The sequence below is a fragment of the Mobula hypostoma genome, chromosome 6 (genome assembly GCF_963921235.1).
Source record: "Mobula hypostoma chromosome 6, sMobHyp1.1, whole genome shotgun sequence".
Taxonomy (NCBI): domain Eukaryota; kingdom Metazoa; phylum Chordata; class Chondrichthyes; order Myliobatiformes; family Myliobatidae; genus Mobula; species Mobula hypostoma.
In genome coordinates, this window is record NC_086102.1 from 95427273 (window position 1) to 95446882 (window position 19610).

The window sequence follows — 19610 nt, forward strand, 5'->3', positions numbered from 1 at the left end:
TCAAATTGTTTCATTGTACAATTTCCAATTCAGAATGGCCTTTCCCCTAGTGGACTTGACCACAACCTACTCTAAAATGCTATCTCGTAGGCATTCTACGAATTTCCTTTCTTGTGATTCATCACCAACCTGATTTTCCCAATCTATCTATATATTGAAATCCCCAATGACTATTGTAACATTGCCCTTCTTACATGCCTTTTCTGTCACCCGTTGTAATTTGAATCCCACATCCTGGTTACTATTTTGAGGTCTGTATACAACTAACGTCAGGATCTTTTGACTTTCTTAACTTTAGTTTCTTAACTCTACCCACAGGGATTCTACGTCTTCTGATCATACTCTATGTCACATCTTTCTGTGGATTTGATTTCATTTTTTACTATCTGAGCCACCCCACCTGTCCTTTTGATAAAAGATGTTTTGTTAGATATTAAGCCCCCAACTATGATCAGGCCACAACTCAGTGATGCCCACAATGTCATATCTGTCAATCTCTAACTGTGCTACAAGATAATCTACCTCATCCTGTATACTCCATGCATTCAAATATAACATCTTTGATCCTGTATTCATCATCCTGTTCGATTTTGCACCCATGTTACACTGAACCTCATCGCACTGACTGCCCGTCCTTTCTCAGTCTCGGTACACAACTGCTTCATCCTCAGCCCTATCTTTCTGGTCTCCATTCCCCCTGCCAAATTAGTTCAAATCCTCCCCAACAGCTCTAGCAAACCTTCTCACAAGGATATTGGTCCCCATTGGGTTCAGGTGTAACCTGTCCTTTTTGTACGGACAAAATCCCAATGATCAGAAATCTGAAACCCTGTCCCCCTGCACCAGTTCCTCAGCCACACATTTATCTGTCAAACCATCCTATTCTTACCTTCAGTGACGTTGGCAAAGGCAGCAATTCAGAGATTACTGTTCTGGATGTCCTGCTTTTCAGCTTTCTACCTAACTCCCTATATTCTCTCTTCAGGACCTTGTTCAAATATCTTTTAAATATTGTAACCGTACCTGCACCATCACTTATTTTGGCATGATAAAGTTACCTCACCTCTCAGGTTGTTTTAAAGCTTTTCCCCTCTCACTTCTTGCCTATGTCCTGTAGTTTTTGATTTCATTTCCTTGGGATAAGGTCACCCTCAATCTCCCTTAGTTTCAAGGAGTAAATTCTAATCTATGCCAGCTCTCCCTTTAACTCAGGATCTCCAGGTCTGGCAACATTCTCATATGTTGTCTTTTCACTCTTTCAATTTAATAACATCTTTCCTATAACAGGGTAACCAAAACTGCATGCAGTGTTCCATATGCAGCCTTGCCAATGTCTTGATGAACTGCAGGATAATGTCCCAACTTGTATATAACGGCCTTGCCGGATGAAGGCCAATGTGCCAAAAGCCGCCTTCACCACCTTGTCTATCTCTGGTGCTACTTATGGGGAACCATACACTTGTACTCCTAAGTCCCTCTCTTTTACACAACTCCCCAGGGCCCAACGGTACACTCTGACTGTCCTACCCTGGCCTGACTACACAAAATGTCACACTTTGCACTTATCTGGATTGACTGCCATCAGCCCACTGATCAAGATCCCTCTGTAATTCTTGATGACCTTCTTCATTGTCTACAATACCACCTATTTTAGTGACATCTGCGAACTTTGACAGATGGAGTCAACATTCTGCTCCTTCGATCGATCTTATATCATCTCTCACTATTGCCCTGATCACATCTTTAATTAAGTGTGCTACCCCACCTCTTTTATCTTCCTGCCTATCCTTCTGTATTACCTGATATCCTTGGATATTTAATTCCCAGTCCTCTCCACCCTGCAATCATGTCTCTGTAATAGCTACTAAATCATACCCCTTTATACTGATTTGTGCCAGAAGTTCACTGACCTTATTTCGAATACTGTACTACGGCATTCAAATAAAGTGCCCTTACACTCATAGTGCTTTAAAATCCTGCAATCTTTCTCTCTTTTGCACTTGGCTTTTCTTCACTCCACTCTTGCATTTCTCTTTATTATCTTTTGTTTTTTCTTTATCCACACTTTTATTTTTTACTTTATCCATACGTCTCCAATCTGTTGAACCCACTCCCCTGCTATTTAGTTTAAAGCCCTATCCACAGCCCTGGTTATGCGATTTGTCAGGATCCAGGTCGCATCATGATTCAGGTGGAGCCCGTCCCATTGGTACAGCTCCCTCCTTTCCCAATATTGCTGCCAATTTCCCATGAATTCAAACCCACTTCTCCCACAGCAATCCTTGAGCCACACGTTTAACTCTCTAATCTTCCTGACCCTCTGCCAATTTGCACGTGGCTCAGGTAGTAATCCAGAGATTACTACCTTTTCGGTTCTGCTTTTTAACATAGTCCCTAGCTGCTCAAGTTCCCTCAGCAGAACCGCTTTCCTCCTTTTCCCTATGTCATTGGTACCCACATGGACCATGATAACTGGATCTTTCCCCTCCCACTGCAAATTTCTCTGCAGGTCAGGTAAGATGTCCCAAACCCACGTACCAGGCTGGTAACACAGCCTTCGGGATGCTCTACCCTCACGACTGTTCATTCCTCTGACTGTACTACCCCCAATTACCACATTTCTCTTCTCTCCCCTCTCTTGAATGCCTCCCGGAACTACAGTGTCACAGTTAGGTTGCTCATCCTTCCTACAGCCCCCACTCTCATCTACACAGGGAGCAAGAATCTCAGACGTGTTGGACAAGCTCAAGGGCTGAAGCTCCTCCAGCACTGCCTCTTGGATCCCACTACCCTCCTCACTCGTAGTCACTCCCTCCTGTCCCTGACCACTGACCAAACTTGAGGCAACGAATCTAATGGGTGTGACTACCTCCTGAAACAGAGAATGCAGGTAACTCTTCCCCCTCCCTGATGTGCCGCAGTGTTTGAAGCTCAGATTCCAGGAAATCAACTTTGAGCCTGAGCTCCGCGAGCCGCCGACACTTGCTGCAGATGTGGTCACCAGGAACCACAATGGGGTCCATCAGCTCCCACATCATGCAGCTACACCTGATCCTACATCATCCCCTTATTTAATTAGCTGTAGTTTGGTGAATTTCATTCAACCACTACAAGAGCCCTACCTGCTGCTTATCTGTGCCTCCTCACCAAAGTCTCTTGAGCCAAATCCTCAAGTTCCCACTCCTACACTGGTCCACTCAGATAATGGCTGCTTTACTTTGACTCTTTTATTTGTTCCTGCTCATGAATTGTGAATTGATTGGTCCATCGCTAATGCACCGGGCCCTGCAAAATGCTCCATTTTTTAAACTCTTCTCCCTGGCCTGTGCATATTCCTCTCCCTCTCTCTCCCCCTCTCCCTCTCTCTCCCCCTCTCCCTCTCTCTCCCCCTCTCCCTCTCTCTTCCTCTCTCTCTCTCTTCCTCTCTCTCTCTCTCTCCTCTCTCTCTCTCTCTTCCTCTCTCTCTCTCTCTCTCTCTCCTCTCTCTCTCTTTTCGAATCGATTGGTCCACCACTAATGCGCCGAGCCCTGCAAAACACTCTTTTTAAAAAGTCTTCTCCCCAACCCGTGCAAAGCTCCCCCTCCCCGAATCAATTGGTCAGCCACTAATACCTTGTTGACTGTTACTAGCCATACCTTGTACTCTGACTACATTGTAGTGACTCTGGCACTAATCCTTCAGGCACATCATTAGTCCTAGACTTCCATTCCGAAAAATAGCTTTTCACCATCACTGTTTGCTTCCTACCATCAAGCCAAGCATGTAAACAATTACCTGGGTTTGACAAAGTCAGCATGGATTTGTGAAAGGAAAATCATGTCTGACGAATCTCATAGAATTTTTTGAGGATGTAACTAGTAGAGTGGATCGTGGAGAACCAGTGGATGTGGTATATTTGGATTTTCAAAAGGCTTTTGACAAGGTCCCACACAGGAGATTAGTGTGCAAACTTAAAGCACACGGTATTGGGGGTAAGGTCTTGATGTGGATAGAGAATTGGTTGGCAGACAGGAAGCAAAGAGTGGGAATAAACGGGACCTTTTCAGAATGGCAGGCAGTGACTAGTGGGGTACCGCAAGGCTCAGTGCTGGGACCCCAGTTGTTTACAATATATATTAATGACTTAGATGAGGGAATTAAGTGCAGCATCTCCAAGTTTGCGGATGACACGAAGCTGGGCAGCAGTGTTAGCTGTGAGGAGGATGCTAAGAGGATGCAGGGTGACTTGGATAGGTTGAGTGAGTGGGCAAACTCATGGCAGATGCAATTTAATGTGGATAAATGTGAGGTTATCCACTTTGGTGGCATAAACAGGAAAACAGATTTTTATCTGAATGGTGGCCGATTAGGAAAAGGGGAGGTGCAACGAGACCTGGGTGTCATTATACACCAGTCATTGAAAGTGGGCATGCAGGTACAGCAGGCGGTGAAAAAGGCGAATGGTATGCTGGCATTCATAGCAAGAGGATTCGAGTACAGGAGCAGGGAGGAACTACTGCAGTTGTACAAGGCCTTGGTGAGACCACACCTGGAGTATTGTGTGCAGTTTTGGTCCCCTAATCTGAGGAAAGACATTCTTGCCATAGAGGGAGTACAAAGAAGGTTCGCCAGATTGATTCCTGGGATGGCAGGACTTTCATATGATGAAAGACTGGATGAACTGGGCTTGTACTTGCTGGAATTTAGAAGATTGAGGGGGAATCTTATTAAAAAGTATAAAATCCTAAAAGGATTGGACAGGCTAGATGCAGGAAGATTGTTCCCGATGTTGGGAAAGTCCAGAACGAGGTGTCACAGTTTAAGGATAAAGGAGAATCGTTTTAGGACGAAGATGAGGAAAAAGTTCTTCACACAGAGAGTGGTGAATCTGTGGAATTCTCTGCCACAGGAAACAGTTGAGGCCAGTTCATTGGCTATATTTAAGAGGGAGTTAGATATGGCCCTTGTGGCTAAAGGGATCAGGGGGTACGGAGAGAAGGCAGGTACAGGGTTCTGAGTTGGATGATCAGCCATGATCATACTGAATGGCGGTGCAGGCTCGAAGGGCCGAATGGCCTACTCCTGCACCTATTTTCTATGTTTCTATGAGAAGGTTACATTGATCACAAGCTTCACATCAACTGAAATGCTCTGTCATGAGGAGATTACCAGGTCGATATCCTTCAAACCTCTTCAGAAAAAGAGGCAACATACCATAAAATCATAAGACATAGGAACAGAATTAGGCCACTCAGCCCATCAACTTTACTCCACTATTCCATCATGGATTAATTATTATTCCTCTCAATCTCAGTCTTGTGCCTTCTCACTGTAACCCTTCACTCCCTGACGAATCACACTCAATGACTTAAACTCCATAGTCAGCTATATTTCACAGATTCACCACAATCTGACTAAAGAAATTCCTTGTCATCTCTGTTCTAAATAGATGATCCTCTATTCTAAGCCTGTGCTTTCTGTTCCTGGACTCACTCACTACAGGAAACGTCCTTCCCACTTCCACTCTATTTAGACCTTTTAATATTCAATTGGTTTCAATAAGATCCTCCTTCATTCTTCTAAACTTCAGCAAATACAGGGCCAGAGCCATCAAAAGCTCTACATACATTCGTGGAATCATTTTCATGAACCTCTCTGGATCCGCTGCAATGCCAGCACATCTTTTCTTAAATGAGGGGCCCAAAACTGCTCACAATACTCCAAGTGCAGTCTGATCAATGACTTATAAAGCCTCATCATCACGTCCTTGCTCTTATATTCTGCTCATCTCAAAATGAATGATAACATTGCATTTGCCTTCCGTACCATTGACTCAGCCTTTAGGGAATCCTGCATAAGCACTCCCAAGTCCCTTTACACCTCTGATTTTTTAATTTTCTCCCCATTTGGGAAATATTCTATACCCACTGACTCCTGTGAGTTCCTGGCCATGGCTGCTTGAAGTGGAGAAGAAACTCGAGTCCATGTTTTGGGGCACACAGGTGGTGGAAGGGTCACACCACTTCACAAACTACCCTACCACTTGTCTGGCTCATTCATGTCCTGCCTCACCTGTGACAGATTTTGAAGATGTGCACAGAGTGACCAAAAGATGATCCTCTAGTTCCACCACCCACACCCACCGCCCCCCCCCCCCGCACCACCCTGCCTCTGATGTTCATCCTCCGGGTCGTGGTTCTGAAATACTAGAGGCAGTTCTATTAGGAAAAAGATGAATCCGTGAAAAGCAAACAAACGGTTCCATTTGATATCAGAGAATGTATACAGTATACAGCCTGAAATTCTTACTCTTCACAGACATCCATGAAAGAGTAAAAACCCCAAAGAATGAATGACAGCAATGGCAGAACCCCAAGGTTCCCCTCTCCCCCTTGCATGCGGAAGCAACAACGAGAGTGGACATCAGCAGCTCGCTGTTCCGATGTTACAATCTACCACGTCACTTCTCCGAGTCCCCTGACTCGAGGACTGACAGGCTCTCACTCATCATCAGAGAGAGGGAGAGGATCGCTCGAGTACAGGGCCTTCTTCCAACAGCAGTGCACACCGCCATCTGTCCCGATGTTTTAGTCTCCAGTCAGCGACATCGACAATGAATCGAGTCATCTACGGCAGGGGTCCCCAACCTTTCTTGCACCGCGGACCAGTTTAATATTGACGATATTCTTGCGGACGGGCCGATGGGGGTGGGGGGTGGTGTTCAAGTTCAACAGTGCGTGACAGGGTAATAAGGAAAGGTGCAGCTGACTCATATCGTTTCATATCGCCAAATCATATAGTTTCCTCGTGGTCCGGTGGTTGGGGACCACTGATCTATAGGACAGACCCGCCACCCCCAAGACATCTCTTCCAGGCCGCTTCTGGAGATATCGAAACACCAGGCCACATGGTCAGTCTGAGAACCCACCGCTCACGGAGAACCATAGTTTGAGCGGTAGCTGTAGATCATGGACTCCGATAGGATCCCAGCCACCTTGAAAAGAAAAGAAAAACGTGGAAAGAAAAATAATCTGTTTCATGGACGAACTGGAAAAGATCACCTGGGTCTACGGAAACCTCTGGCGCCATCTTTACAGTAGTCTGAAATAAAAGCAGAAAATACCATACATACTTGGGGTCTGTGGAGCAAGGAGATGCGCGGGACCCGTGGAGCAAGGAGGTGCGCGGGACCCGCGGAGCAAGGAGGTGCGCGGGACCCGCGGAGCACGGGGATGCGCGGGACCCGCGGAGCACGGGGATGCGCGGGACCCGCGGAGCACGGGGATGCGCGGGACCCGCGGAGCACGGGGATGCGCGGGACCCGCGGAGCACGGGGATGCGCGGGACCCGCGGAGCAAGGAGGTACTCGGGACCCGCGGAGCAAGGGGATGCGCGGGACCCGCGGAGCACGGGGATGCGCGGGACCCGCGGAGCACGGGGATGCGCGGGACCCGCGGAGCACGGGGATGCGCGGGACCCGCGGAGCACGGGGATGCGCGGGACCCGCGGAGCACGGGGATGCGCGGGACCCGCGGAGCAAGGAGATGCGCGGGACCCGTGGAGCAAGGTGAATGAGTTATGAGAGGTGCAAGTTGGAATGGGTTCAGTAGCAAAGTCTTCTGATGGCCTGAGAGAACATGGCCCCTTCCTGTCATTTGGAAAGCCTTCTGAGGCAGTGAGTGCCTGTCCCTATTCTGCTGGCTGCAATGGGTTGAGAAGGAAGCCCACTCATCTATTATACAATAAGAAGTGAACTGTAAATGGTCTAAATCAGTGGCTGCAACCTGAGTTTGAAAACAGACACCAGCCATGAGAGCAGAATTAGCATGCGACAGTGCATGTACTTGAAGTTTTATCAGCTGGTGACTACCTGGTGCACACACATGCCTCTATAGATATTGCTTGTTAAGTCCAGATAAGGTTACAGGATGAACTTGTAATGTCCACCACCAAGAGTGGCTTGGTAACACCACATCTGTCCAATTGTTGAAGAACACAGCTGCCAGGTGGGTCTGTGGTAGTTAACCGAGAAAAGGGTAAACCCACCTCAGCATATCCTCACCAATCTGTCTGAGAAAAGGGTAAACCTCACCAATCTGTCTGTGGCAGATGTATCTGTCCATGATAACATTGCTCGAGTCCCTGTGGAGATGGTCCTGTCTTCATATTTTGGACATGCTTTACACTGCAGTCTTATTAAATAGGATAGACAGAGAATAGATCTGAGGAAGGGTCTCAGACCGAAACGTTGACTATTAATTCACTTCCATAGACGCTGCCTAACCAGCTGAGTTCCTCCATCATTTTGTGAGTGTTGTTCTGGATTTCCAACAGAAATTTAACTTTGGAATTTGTAGAATTTCTTGTCTTTGGAATAATTCTGCTGGGAAAATGTACATCACCGTAACCTGTAACCTTTTTCAGTGGGCTTTAATCATCACAAGCACATCTTGCGGCTGGAGTGGCACAAGGTTTAAAAAGAGCTTGGGCCTTCCGCAGGGCTTCAATCATCGTGAGCACTCACTTGTGGAACAGGGTGGTTTAAAAGTAGCTCAGGTCTTTCCAAACTTTTTGGTGGGCTTCAATCATAATGATCTATGAGACACTTGACAATAGTCAATAAAAAGAAGCAAGGCTATTGTGTGAGTGGGCCGGTGTTAGCGTGGTCAGGTTTGGGTAACAAGAGGCAAAGGCTCGAAGTAAGTTACCAGTTAAGTTTTTTTCTTTCTTCGTCTATTAGTAAATAGTTAATGTGGTGAGAATGTGTGCAAGGTTAGTGGTATGTTCTTTGCTTGAGGATCGGGAGACCTCCAGTCTTCCTGATAACTACAAATGCACGAGGTGCATTGAACTGCAGATCCTTACAAACCATGTTGGAGAACTGATGCTGCAACTGAATGACCATCAGCTCATTTGGGAGAATAAGGAGATAATAGATAGGAGCTACACTGAAGTAGTCGCCCCTAAGTGGCAGGAGGCAAGTAGCTGGGTGACTGTCAGGAGGGAAAGGAAACAAGCTGATAGCACAGGTATCAGAAAAGCCTAAAAGAGCTCGGAAGGGTGTTACACTTAGCGTCAAACTAGACATAATTAAGCATTTCGATCACGGTGAACGAAGTAAGGACAAAGTGGGTTTGGCTTGTGGAAGTTGACGAAGATGATGTTGAAGAGGTTTTGGCATCCCATGACCAAGAACTGATAGATGAAGAGCTGATGCAGTTGGAAGAGGAAAGGATAACAATCAAAACCGAATGCAGTAGCGAAAGTGAAGTCGTCCAGGAACTGAACGTGAAGCAACTGCGTGAGATTTTCGCTGCAATGATGAAGTACGACTTTAATTTTGAAAGGGTACGTCGGTTTAGGGCATATTTGTAAGATGGTTTACAAAGAACTGTATGATAGAAAAATGCGCGAGGCTAAGCAGTCAAGCATACTGTCATTTTTCAAGCCTTCCACATCAGCCACAGCTGACAACGAACCTCGACCTTTAACATCAAGACAGGCAGACATAGAAGAAGATGACCTGCCTGCCCTGATCGAAGATGAGATGACACCCCCGTGTCCCACCACCCCAGTGGTCCCAACCCCTGAGTCGCGGACAGATTCGCAGAGAATGCAGGGGAAGCCGGGAGGCACCCAGCAAGTCTTTAAGAAAAAAGCCAAAATAAACAAGCTAATTAATTAGGTGCCGGGCGGCACCTAATTAATTAGCTTGTTTATTTCATTTTTTTTCTTAAAGATGTGCTGAGTGCGTCCCAGCTACCGCTGAACCCCTGCATGCTTCGCAGATCGGTATCGGTTCGCTACCTGGAGGTTGGGGGCCACTGCACCACCCCAACCTCCGACGACTCAGTCTAACACACCATCATCAGTGTGCTCGCTGTCTTCCCGATTCCCGTAAGTGATACTACACTGTACATACATTATTTCTACTTTATATCGGCTGTGTATTTTTACGTGTTATTTGGTATAATTTGGCAGCTTCACAGCTTAAAGGTTACTGGAGAGCGCTTGCGTGAGATTTTCTGCCAGAGTGCTTTGTGAGATTTTCGCTAAGGAGAACAGTGCAGGCAACCGTTGTAGAGAAGTATTTCTAATTTATATAGGCTGTGTATTTATCATATCATTCCTGCTTTTACTATCTGTTTCTGTTATTTTAGGTTTTATATGTTATTTGGCATGATTTGGTAGGTTATTTTTGGGTCTGCGAATGCTCACAAATTTTTCTCATATAAATTAATGGTAATTGCTTCTTCGCTTTATGACATTCCGGCTTACGAACCATTTCATAGGAACGCTCTACCTTCGGATGGCAGGGGAAACCTGTAGTTGGAGGATTAAATAGGCCAAAGTCAGCATGGTTTCCATAGGGAGAAATGCTACCTGACCAATCTATTGGAATTCTTTGAGGAATTATCAGGCAATTTAGGTAAAGGAGAGTTAATCAATGTTGTTTGGTTGGATTTTCAGAAGGCCTTTGACAAGGTGCCGCACATGAGTTTGCCCATGGTATTACAGGAAAGTTATTAGCGTTGATAAAAGATTGACTTACTGGCAGGAGGCATGAAGGTGACAGGGTCCAACCAAGCCTTCTCATATGTGACTTGGCAATTCCAGACCAAATTTGAATCACAGGATGCTTGACAGCTGCGGCAGTGCTTGAATGTTATCCCTTCCTAAAATGCAAAAACCAAGATCCATAAATAACGAGAAGGTTTCGGTCTCAGATGAACTCGATGCTTTTTATATTGGCTTTGAGTGACAGTACATGGAGGCATCTTTACGAACTCCCATAGCCACCGACGATCCTGTGATAGCAGTCTCTGAGGCTGACATGGCAGCATTCTTCAGGAGGGTGAACCCACAGAAAGCATCTGGCCCAGGCAGTGAACCCGGCTGAGTACTGATGACCTGTGCTGACCAACGGCCTGGAGTGTTTACTGACAATTTCAACCTCTTCCTTTGGCATACCGGTGCCCAAGAAGAATGTGGTAACCTGCCACAGTGATGATTGTCCAGCGGCGCTCACACCCACTGTGATAAAGTACTTGGAGAAGTTGGTCATGATGCATATCAACTTCTGCCTGAGGAGTGACTTGGATCTGGTCCAATTTGCCTACCATCACAACAGGATACCAGCAGATGGCCATTTCATTTGCTGTTTACTCAGCTGTAGAATATTTTGAACAATGAAGATGCACACCTTAGGATGTTCTTCACTGACTATGGTTCAGCATTCAAAAATTTCAACCCTCAAAACCAATTACTAAGCTCCAAAACCTAAACTGTCCTGTTAGAACCAATTAATCAGACTGAAGTCTCCCAAGCATTGGCCAGAAAAAACATACCATTCCTAGCTGGAAGGAAAAGGCTCTTGATCCAGAACCTTATTCCTTCAGGACTAAGGCTGTCTGGTCAGTATGTGTACTGTATATCATCCACTAAGCCCAGAGGATGATTAGGGACCGGTCATATACTGATATGCACTTCCACTGTTTAGATTTTTGTTGCAACTCAGGTAAACTGTAAAATGTGTTCTCAATTTCTAATACCTCCTCTTATTTACCCCTCGATCGTGACCCCACTAAGGAGCACCAGGCCATTGTCTCCCACACCATCACCGACTTTATCCGCTCAGGGGATCTCCCATCCACTGCTACCAACCTTATAGTTCCCACACCCCGCACTTCCCGTTTCTACCTCCTACCCAAGATCCACAAACCTGCCTGTCCTGGCCGACCTATTGTCTCAGCTTGCTCCTGCCCCACCGAACTCGTTTCTGCATACCTCGACACTGTTTTATCACCCCTTGTTCAATCCCTTCCGACCTATGTTGGTGACACTTCTCACGCTCTTAAACTTTTCGATGATTTTAAGTTCCCTGGCCCCCACTGCTTTATTTTCACCATGGATGTCCAGTCCTTATATACTTCCATCCCCCATCAGGAAGGTCTCAAAGCTCTACGCTTCTTTTTGGATTCCAGACCTAATCAGTTCCCCTCTACCACCACTCTGCTCCGTCTAGCGGAATTAGTCCTTACTCTTAATAATTTCTCCTTTTGCTCCTCCCATTTCCTCCAAACTGAAGGTGTAGCTATGGGCACCCGTATGGGTCCTAGCTATGCCTGCCTTTTTGTTGGGTTTGTGGAACAATCTATGTTCCGTGCCTATTCTGGTATCTGTCCCCCACTTTTCCTTCGCTACATCGACAACTGCATTGGCGCTGCTTCCTGCACGCATGCAGAACTCATTGACTTTATTAACTTTGCCTCCAACTTTCACCCTGCCCTCAAGTTTACCTGGTCCATTTCCGACACCTCCCTCCCCTTTCTAGATCTTTCTGTCTCTGTCTCTGGAGACAGCTTATCCACTGATGTCTACTATAAGCCTACTGACTCTCACAGCTATCTGGACTATTCCTCTTCTCACCCTGTCTCTTGCAAAAATGCCATCCCCTTCTCGCAATTCCTCCGTCTCCGCCGCATCTGCTCTCAGGATGAGGCTTTTCATTCCAGGACGAGGGAGATGTCTTCATTTTTTAAAGAAAGGGGCTTCCCTTCCTCCACTATCAACTCTGCTCTTAAACGCATCTCCCCCATTTCACGTACATCTGCTCTCACTCCATCCTCCCACCACCCTACTAGGAATAGGGTTCCCCTGGTCCTCACCTACCACCCCACCAGCCTCCGGGTCCAACATATTATTCTCCGTAACTTCCACCACCTCCAACGGGATCCCACCACTAAGCACATCTTTCCCTCCCCCCCCCCTCTGCATTCCGCAGGGATCGCTCCCTACACAACTCCCTTGTCCATTCGTCCCCCCCATCCCTCCCCACTGATCTCCCTCCTGGAACTTATCCGTGTAAGCGGAACAAGTGCTACACATGCCCTTACACTTCCTCCCTTACCACCATTCAGGGCCCCAAACAGTCCTTCCAGGTGAGGCATCACTTCACCTGTGAGTCGACTGGGGTGATATACTGCGTCCGGTGCTCCCGATGTGGCCTTTTATATATTGGTGAGACCCGACGCAGACTGGGAGACCGCTTTGCTGAACATCTACGCTCTGTCCGCCAGAGAAAGCAGGATATCCCAGTGGCCACACATTTTAATTCCACATCCCATTCCCATTCTGACATGTCTATCCACGGCCTCCTTTACTGTAAAGATGAAGCCACACTCTGGTTGGAGGAACAACACCTTATATTCCGTCTGGGTAGCCTCCAACCTGATGGCATGAACATCGACTTCTCTAACTTCCGCTAAGGCCCCACCTCCCCCTCGTACCCCATCTGTTACTCATTTTTATGCACACATTCTTTCTCTCACTCTCCTTTTTCTCCCTCTGTCCCTCTGAATATACCTCTTGCCCATCCTCTGGGTCACCCCCCCCCCTGTCTTTCTTCCCGGACCTCCTGTCCCATGATCCTCTCGTATCCCCTTTTGCCTATCACCTGTCCAGCTCTCGGCTCTATCCCTCCCACTCCTGTCTTCTCCTATCATTTTGCATCTCCCCCTCCCCCTCCAGCTTTCAAATCCCTTACTCACTCTTCCTTCAGTTAGTCCTGACGAAGGGTCTCGGCCTGAAACGTCGACTGCGCCTCTTCCTATAGATGCTGCTTGGCCTGCTGCGTTCACCAGCAACTTTGATGTATGTTGCTTGAATTTCCAGCATCTGCAGAATTCCTGTTGTTTTAATTTTCTGAGGTCACTTTGGCTTCCATCTATTTTTGAATTATTATTTTGTGTGATGAATTATAGATGCTTTTTCACTGACAATGTAGCCATTTGTTATAAAATAGTAATTTCTGGAATCTTCTCAGCTTGGTGGAATGTGAAATCTTTCACTCTAATAAAAATGTACCTCTGCAGATTCTGGTCAGCAATGTGCTCTCTGAGACCTAGTGTAACATCATATCCTTGTTTTCTAGTGGAAGTCAGCACAGCACTGCTTTGTTTAGAAAGCAAGCAGGATGAGATGGCACATTCTGCTGTGACCCCACCTGAAGCTATACCAGACCTGGAAGTGGTGCCAGCAACTGAGCAAATGGATGAGCAACCCAACAGTGTGGATGAGTCTACAGATGAGATACAGTCAATGGATGTCAGGTGGGATGGCTTATTAGCATGGCTCTATTAATAAGGAAAGTAAACTAATAGTTCAATTTCATTTTGTTATGCATTATTCTGGGGATTTCCAATTTAAAATTTTGTGTTCTTTTTCACTTTGGAGAAAACAGTCTATTGCATTTGCACATTGTCTTAAAGTTCTTGAAAAGCAGAAAAACCAGGAACAAGTTTGAAATCAAAATTTGGTGGATCAGGCAGCATCTGCAAAAGGAAATGGGCAATTAACGTTCTGGGTAGAAAGATACAGGAAGTGGAAAGATTAGCAAGTGATTAGTGTGTCTGGTGAATTACGGATGCTTTTTCAGGGGCTCTACCCCTTCCCCTCTATGTACTCCTCTGTCATGATGAAGGATCTTAAGCAGAAATTTGACTATCCATTTCCCTGCACAGGTGAGGCCTGACCCAGAGTTCCTCTAGCATTTTGTATGTTGTTCTAGGTTTTAGCATCTGTAGTTTCTTTTGTCTACAAGTCTTGAATAAAAGTAGATTTTTTTTAGAAGGAATTTTGATTTGCTGGAAAATTTAACTTGGGAAATGTATATATCAATGACACCTGAATAATCAAGCCTATAAAATGTTACATTTTAATATATCGCCATGTTATTCTATCCATTAGCATTTTTTTTACAAATTTAAGAACTTTAGAAATTAGTCATTAGTTTGTATTTATGTAATACCATTCATATATTGAAATGTTTCATAGAATTATTACTGGGTTAAAGTGGATATTAGGTTAGGTGATTAAAACTTGGATATGTGAAAGAGCTTGAGGACCATGGAAGGAAAAGGGGAACTGAGGAGGTGGAAAGCTTTAAGGAGTGAAATCCCTGAAATTAAATGGATTTCATTTAAACAGCTACCAATAGCATAAGAAAGTAGGATAAGAGGTGGGAAAGTGTTGTTGGGCTGTAAAAGCCGCTAAAATATGCAGGATCAAAGCCCTGGAAGAACTACTATCATGCTGAGAAAGGAGTCAACAGATCTAGAATATGGAGCAATCGACATGGTGGTGGAGGAACTCAGTGGGTGAGGTAGCATTGTGGAGGGAAATGTACAGTGGACTGATAAAGGATCTCAACCTGAACTATTAACTGTCCTTTTCCCTCTATAGATGCTGCCTGACCCACCGAGTTCCTCCAATATCTTGTCTGTTGCTCCATAATAAGAATTCTGAGTTTATGGCGCTGGACAATGTCTTAAACTGATTTTGTACATAAGTCAGAAAATGCACAGCATCACTCAATATGGGAACCATACTGCCACTGTACTATAATGAATTAATTTAATAATATTATGGATGTTTTTCTTGTCCATATGTCAGTATTCTTTACCCAGAGATGGCCTATGGAGGCAACAATGAAATAACATTGCCCAGCTCAGCCAATTACAACAAATTTTTTCTGAAGTGTTGCTGTCTCAGAATTTTTTGTGGTTATGATAGACCACTTGAACATGTAATTTCAGACTACTTATATCATGTAGGAATTTGGAGAAAGTAGAAATTAATTTTTATTGAATATAATGCATTTAATTGCATAAACACTCCACTATAGTTCAACTAAGCTAAAAATGTTTTGTTGATGATTTGCATTTGTACTCAGTGTCTGAGGCTTCTTGCTTAAGCATCCAACAATAATCAGCCAATATTGATGGATTCCAGTTGCCCTGATACCGTTTCTTCATCACCGCAATGTCCTGGTGAAAGCTTTCACTGTGCTCTTCACTGACAGCGCCAAGATTTGCTGGGAATGCAGAAAATGAATCTTTAGTGACATGTTGCACTTTATGATTTTGTGTGCTTGAAGCATGTTGTCAACCAGCTGCATGTAGTTTGCTGTTCTGTAGTTGCCAAGAAAATTTTTAACAACATTCTTGAATGCCTTCCATGTGATTTTCTCCGGTCCCACTTTAAGTTCTTTGAATTGCTTTCATTGATGACCTGTTTTACTTGTGGACCAACAAAAATGCCTTCCTTAATCTTGGCGTCAATTATTCTGGGAAATATCTGTCTCAAATATTGAATCCTTCATGGAAATTTATAGCCTTTCTAAAACCTGTCCTGCCCTGACTAAACATGCCGAGGCATGCCTGGACAAGATAGAAAACTTATCAACTTACATTGTGGGTAATATTTTAATTGACTTGAATTATAAATTGAAATAACAAATATTGGCAATTTCTACAAGGGAAATTTTAGGTGATTTTTATGATCAGCAGCCCAAACTCCCTAAGAAACTCCAAAAAATATTCAGGAAGCAAAATCTTTGTTGTCCAGTGTTATCAATTGAACAAGAAAGTCTTAAGAAGACTCTCTCTCCTTCTCCCACCCCACTAAACTATTCATTGAGTGAAACCACTTGAGGTTCAGTACTTGATCAAAGGTAAAAGATGTTATAAACTGATTAGTGACAGTGAGACCAAGGAGTCAACAGTTGACAAAAAATATATCATAGGAAAAGAAAAGAAAATTTAATAATGGGCTAAGGAGGAAGAAGACCTACCACCTCTGTGTTTGTAGTATTAAATTCTTCAGGTTACAGTTCAACAAATTTGGAATAAATTATTTCCAGAACTTTGTTGCAGATACAGATTAACATCTGACGTCTAGCATCTTAGGACGGGAAACAATAAAAGGGAGTTTTTAAGGCAAAAATGCTGAAAGATGTGGCTGAACAAAGAAATCATATGCCACATGCATTCAATTAATTGAAAGTGCAGAGAACCAAAACTAGAGCTGATGTGGGTTGGGTTCCGGCAAGGATAGATATGAGAAAAACCTGGAACACATAGGCTGCATGTCAGATTGGGGCTGACCAGCTCTTTATAAATAAATTTGATTGAATTCAGACCCTTTTTTTTTTACATTAGCACATCTTTAGAAGAGCTCAAAGAAGGAGGAAAGAGTTCATATACTTGAATCATTACTGGAGCTGAGGAGTTTTGAGAAAATTTCTTGTGATTTATGAGAATTGTTCTGAATAAAGATAAAGATAGTGATTAGTGAAAGTCATTTTCACCTGGTTTGGAGTGAGGTTGGATTTGAATTCAATGCAAAACAGACATAACGGGGGTAAGAGAGAAAACAGAGAGATTGGTATATGGAAGGGAAATACCTCTTGTAGAAACAGTCTCACAGAAAGCTATCAGAATGGTTCACAAAGAATGGTTGAAGTAGAGGTAATATAGAAGTTTGCATGAACTTGAGTGCAAACAAGCAGAACACCAAACCAGGATGATGATGCCCATTTGGTATGGATAAAAACTTAAGGAAACTTTACAATCTAGAATGAGGTGGTAAATATTTCATAGAAATCAAATTGAATATATTAATTGTGAGAATAATAATGCCTGCAGATGCTGGAAACCTGAAATAATACTCTGACACATTGACAAAACATATTGATGAAGGTGGTGTGGTGGATGTGGTGTATATAGATTTTAGTAAGGCATTTGATAAGGTTCCTCAGAGTAGGTTCATTCAAAATGTCAGAAGGCATGGGATCCAGGGAAATTTAGCTGCATGGTTTCACATTTGGTTTGCCCACAGAAGGTAGGTGATGGTGGTAGATGGAGTGTATTCTTCCTACAGGTTGGTGACCAGTGGTGTTCTGCAAGGATCTGTTCTGGGACCCCTGCTCTTTGTGAGTTATTTATAAATGACTTGGATGAAGAAGTGAAAGGGTTGGGTTAGTAAGTTTGCAGATGACATGAAAGTTGGTGGTGTTGTCGATAGTATGGAGAATATTATGGTAGATTACGATGACACATTGACGGTGTACAGCTGGGCTGAGAAGTGGCAGATGGCGTTCACTCTGAAAAGATGTGAAGTGATTCACTTTGGAAGGTCAAGCTTGAAGACAGAATACAGGGTTAATGGCAAGACTCTTTTCAGTGTGGAGGAACAGAGAGATGCTGGGATTTACATCCACAGATCCTTCAAAGTTGCAGTATAAATTTACCGGGTGGTTATGATGGCATATGTTCTGTTGAACTTCATGAGTCATGGGATTGAGTTCAAGAGCTATGAATGGCTCTTCAGGATGGCACTGATAAGTGGTGACTCTTTGCACGCAGCCCTGATGGAAATCGTCGGAATTCCCACTTAGGACTGCAGTAAATACTGAAAATAGTCAACAGGTGAGATTACATCTGTGGGGAGAGCAACTGAATGAATGGGTCAAGTGGAAGTTCAAAAGGTCTGACAGTAAATTGTAGACATATTTTATTCTGTAGTATTTTTGTTTCTAGCCCTATGTCAAAGGATGAAGGTATATCCATCCCGGAATTCTCTCCACTAAATGAGGTGAGCCAAGATGTGGAATTGGAGAAGGATCGTAATGAGCCAGAGGTTGTTGAAGACCTCATTGACCTGACAGGATATTCAACCTACAATTTGGTGTCCCAGGATAAGATCAGCTTGGATGACTGTAACAAGAACTTGATTGAGGGGCAGTGCATTTCCACAGCAGAAAATTCTCTTATCACATCGCTGACTAAATCTGTTGAGGAAACTCATATACAGACATCAGCAGGTAAACTTCCTCAAAAGTTAAAAAATGATTGGTGTTAGCATGTATGAAATTTTCTTGTCATCTAATTGGTTAGTTGCTGAGATCAGAATTGGGTTTTGTAGCATTACTATAACTATTTTCAAAAATGATTGATAAGTAGGAATCATCAGAAACACTGGTTATACACTTTAATAAAACAATAAAAAATGCAATATAGATATTATAATTTGCATACAAGTGGAGAATGGAGAACATGCTAGCTTGATTGCTGATGGTGAACTTTAGTAACATGTAAAATCTCCAAAGAACTCTGTGCCTTGTATGTCAGTATCATATACTGTATCTTTTAATAGAGTGATGTAACTATGACAGGTTAATCTCCATTCAGTGAGTAAATGGAGGAAATGCCCTTTACTCCCATAAATTAATTGTAATACCTAGGTTACGATTTTACTGCTAATGTGTAGGGTATTTCATTTAATGGTTTTCTGTAGAAGCAGTGTGTTCTGTTGGTAGTGTTTGGGTTACCATTAAAGATGAGGCTTATGATGTTCAGCTTAGGAATGTCATGTCATCTGATCAGGATTGTGGAATTAGGAGAAGGTTCTAGAGAATACTAGGTAGAGAGGATTTTTGGTGGACACTGGTGTGAGGGTCGAAGTCTTTTTGGTGGGAGCTGGGAGAAGACAGGAGGGAAGGTGGCTGAGGATGCCATCCCTGTTGCACAAGGTGCTTTGTGCTGGTGAATAGCTTCAAGGAGAAAGGAGAGTACTCCCGTGGGGAGCCCGTTTGTTCGAGATGGATTTCGAGAGACATTCTGAATGTGGTGAGTGCTTTCACGCAAACCGTGGGCCCAGCGTGTGAGAGATAAAGACAACTTCAAGATGAGCTCCAACTTAGGCGCACATTAGGACTGTGTTAACTGTAATGGGCCCTTTTTTATTTTTTATTCTTTTTCCTACTAACTATTTGATAAAGCTGAAGTTT

General features: G+C 44.1%; 1 protein-coding gene and 1 long non-coding RNA gene across 6 annotated transcripts in view; one reads left to right on the forward strand and one right to left on the reverse strand.

Annotated features, from left to right (window-relative positions):
• LOC134348219 (MAP7 domain-containing protein 2-like) overlaps positions 1 to 19610 on the forward strand; it is a 134353-nt gene that overhangs the window by 97675 nt on the left and 17068 nt on the right. For 4 of the 5 annotated variants that reach the window (XM_063051260.1, XM_063051262.1, XM_063051265.1 and 1 more), the window contains 2 exons: positions 13914 to 14091; positions 18361 to 18644. In XM_063051260.1, the coding sequence (XP_062907330.1) occupies positions 13914 to 14091; positions 18361 to 18644 (462 nt within the window). The remainder of the gene's footprint in view (positions 1 to 13913; positions 14092 to 18360; positions 18645 to 19610) is intronic. The other variant, XM_063051263.1, reaches the window with a different exon arrangement.
• The window catches only part of LOC134348221 (uncharacterized), a 32688-nt gene continuing 19327 nt past the window's right edge, over positions 6250 to 19610 (reverse strand). The window contains exons 3-4 of the long non-coding RNA XR_010018377.1: positions 10533 to 10656; positions 6250 to 6974 (exon numbers count right to left, since the gene is read on the reverse strand). This is a non-coding gene — a long non-coding RNA (uncharacterized LOC134348221). The remainder of the gene's footprint in view (positions 6975 to 10532; positions 10657 to 19610) is intronic.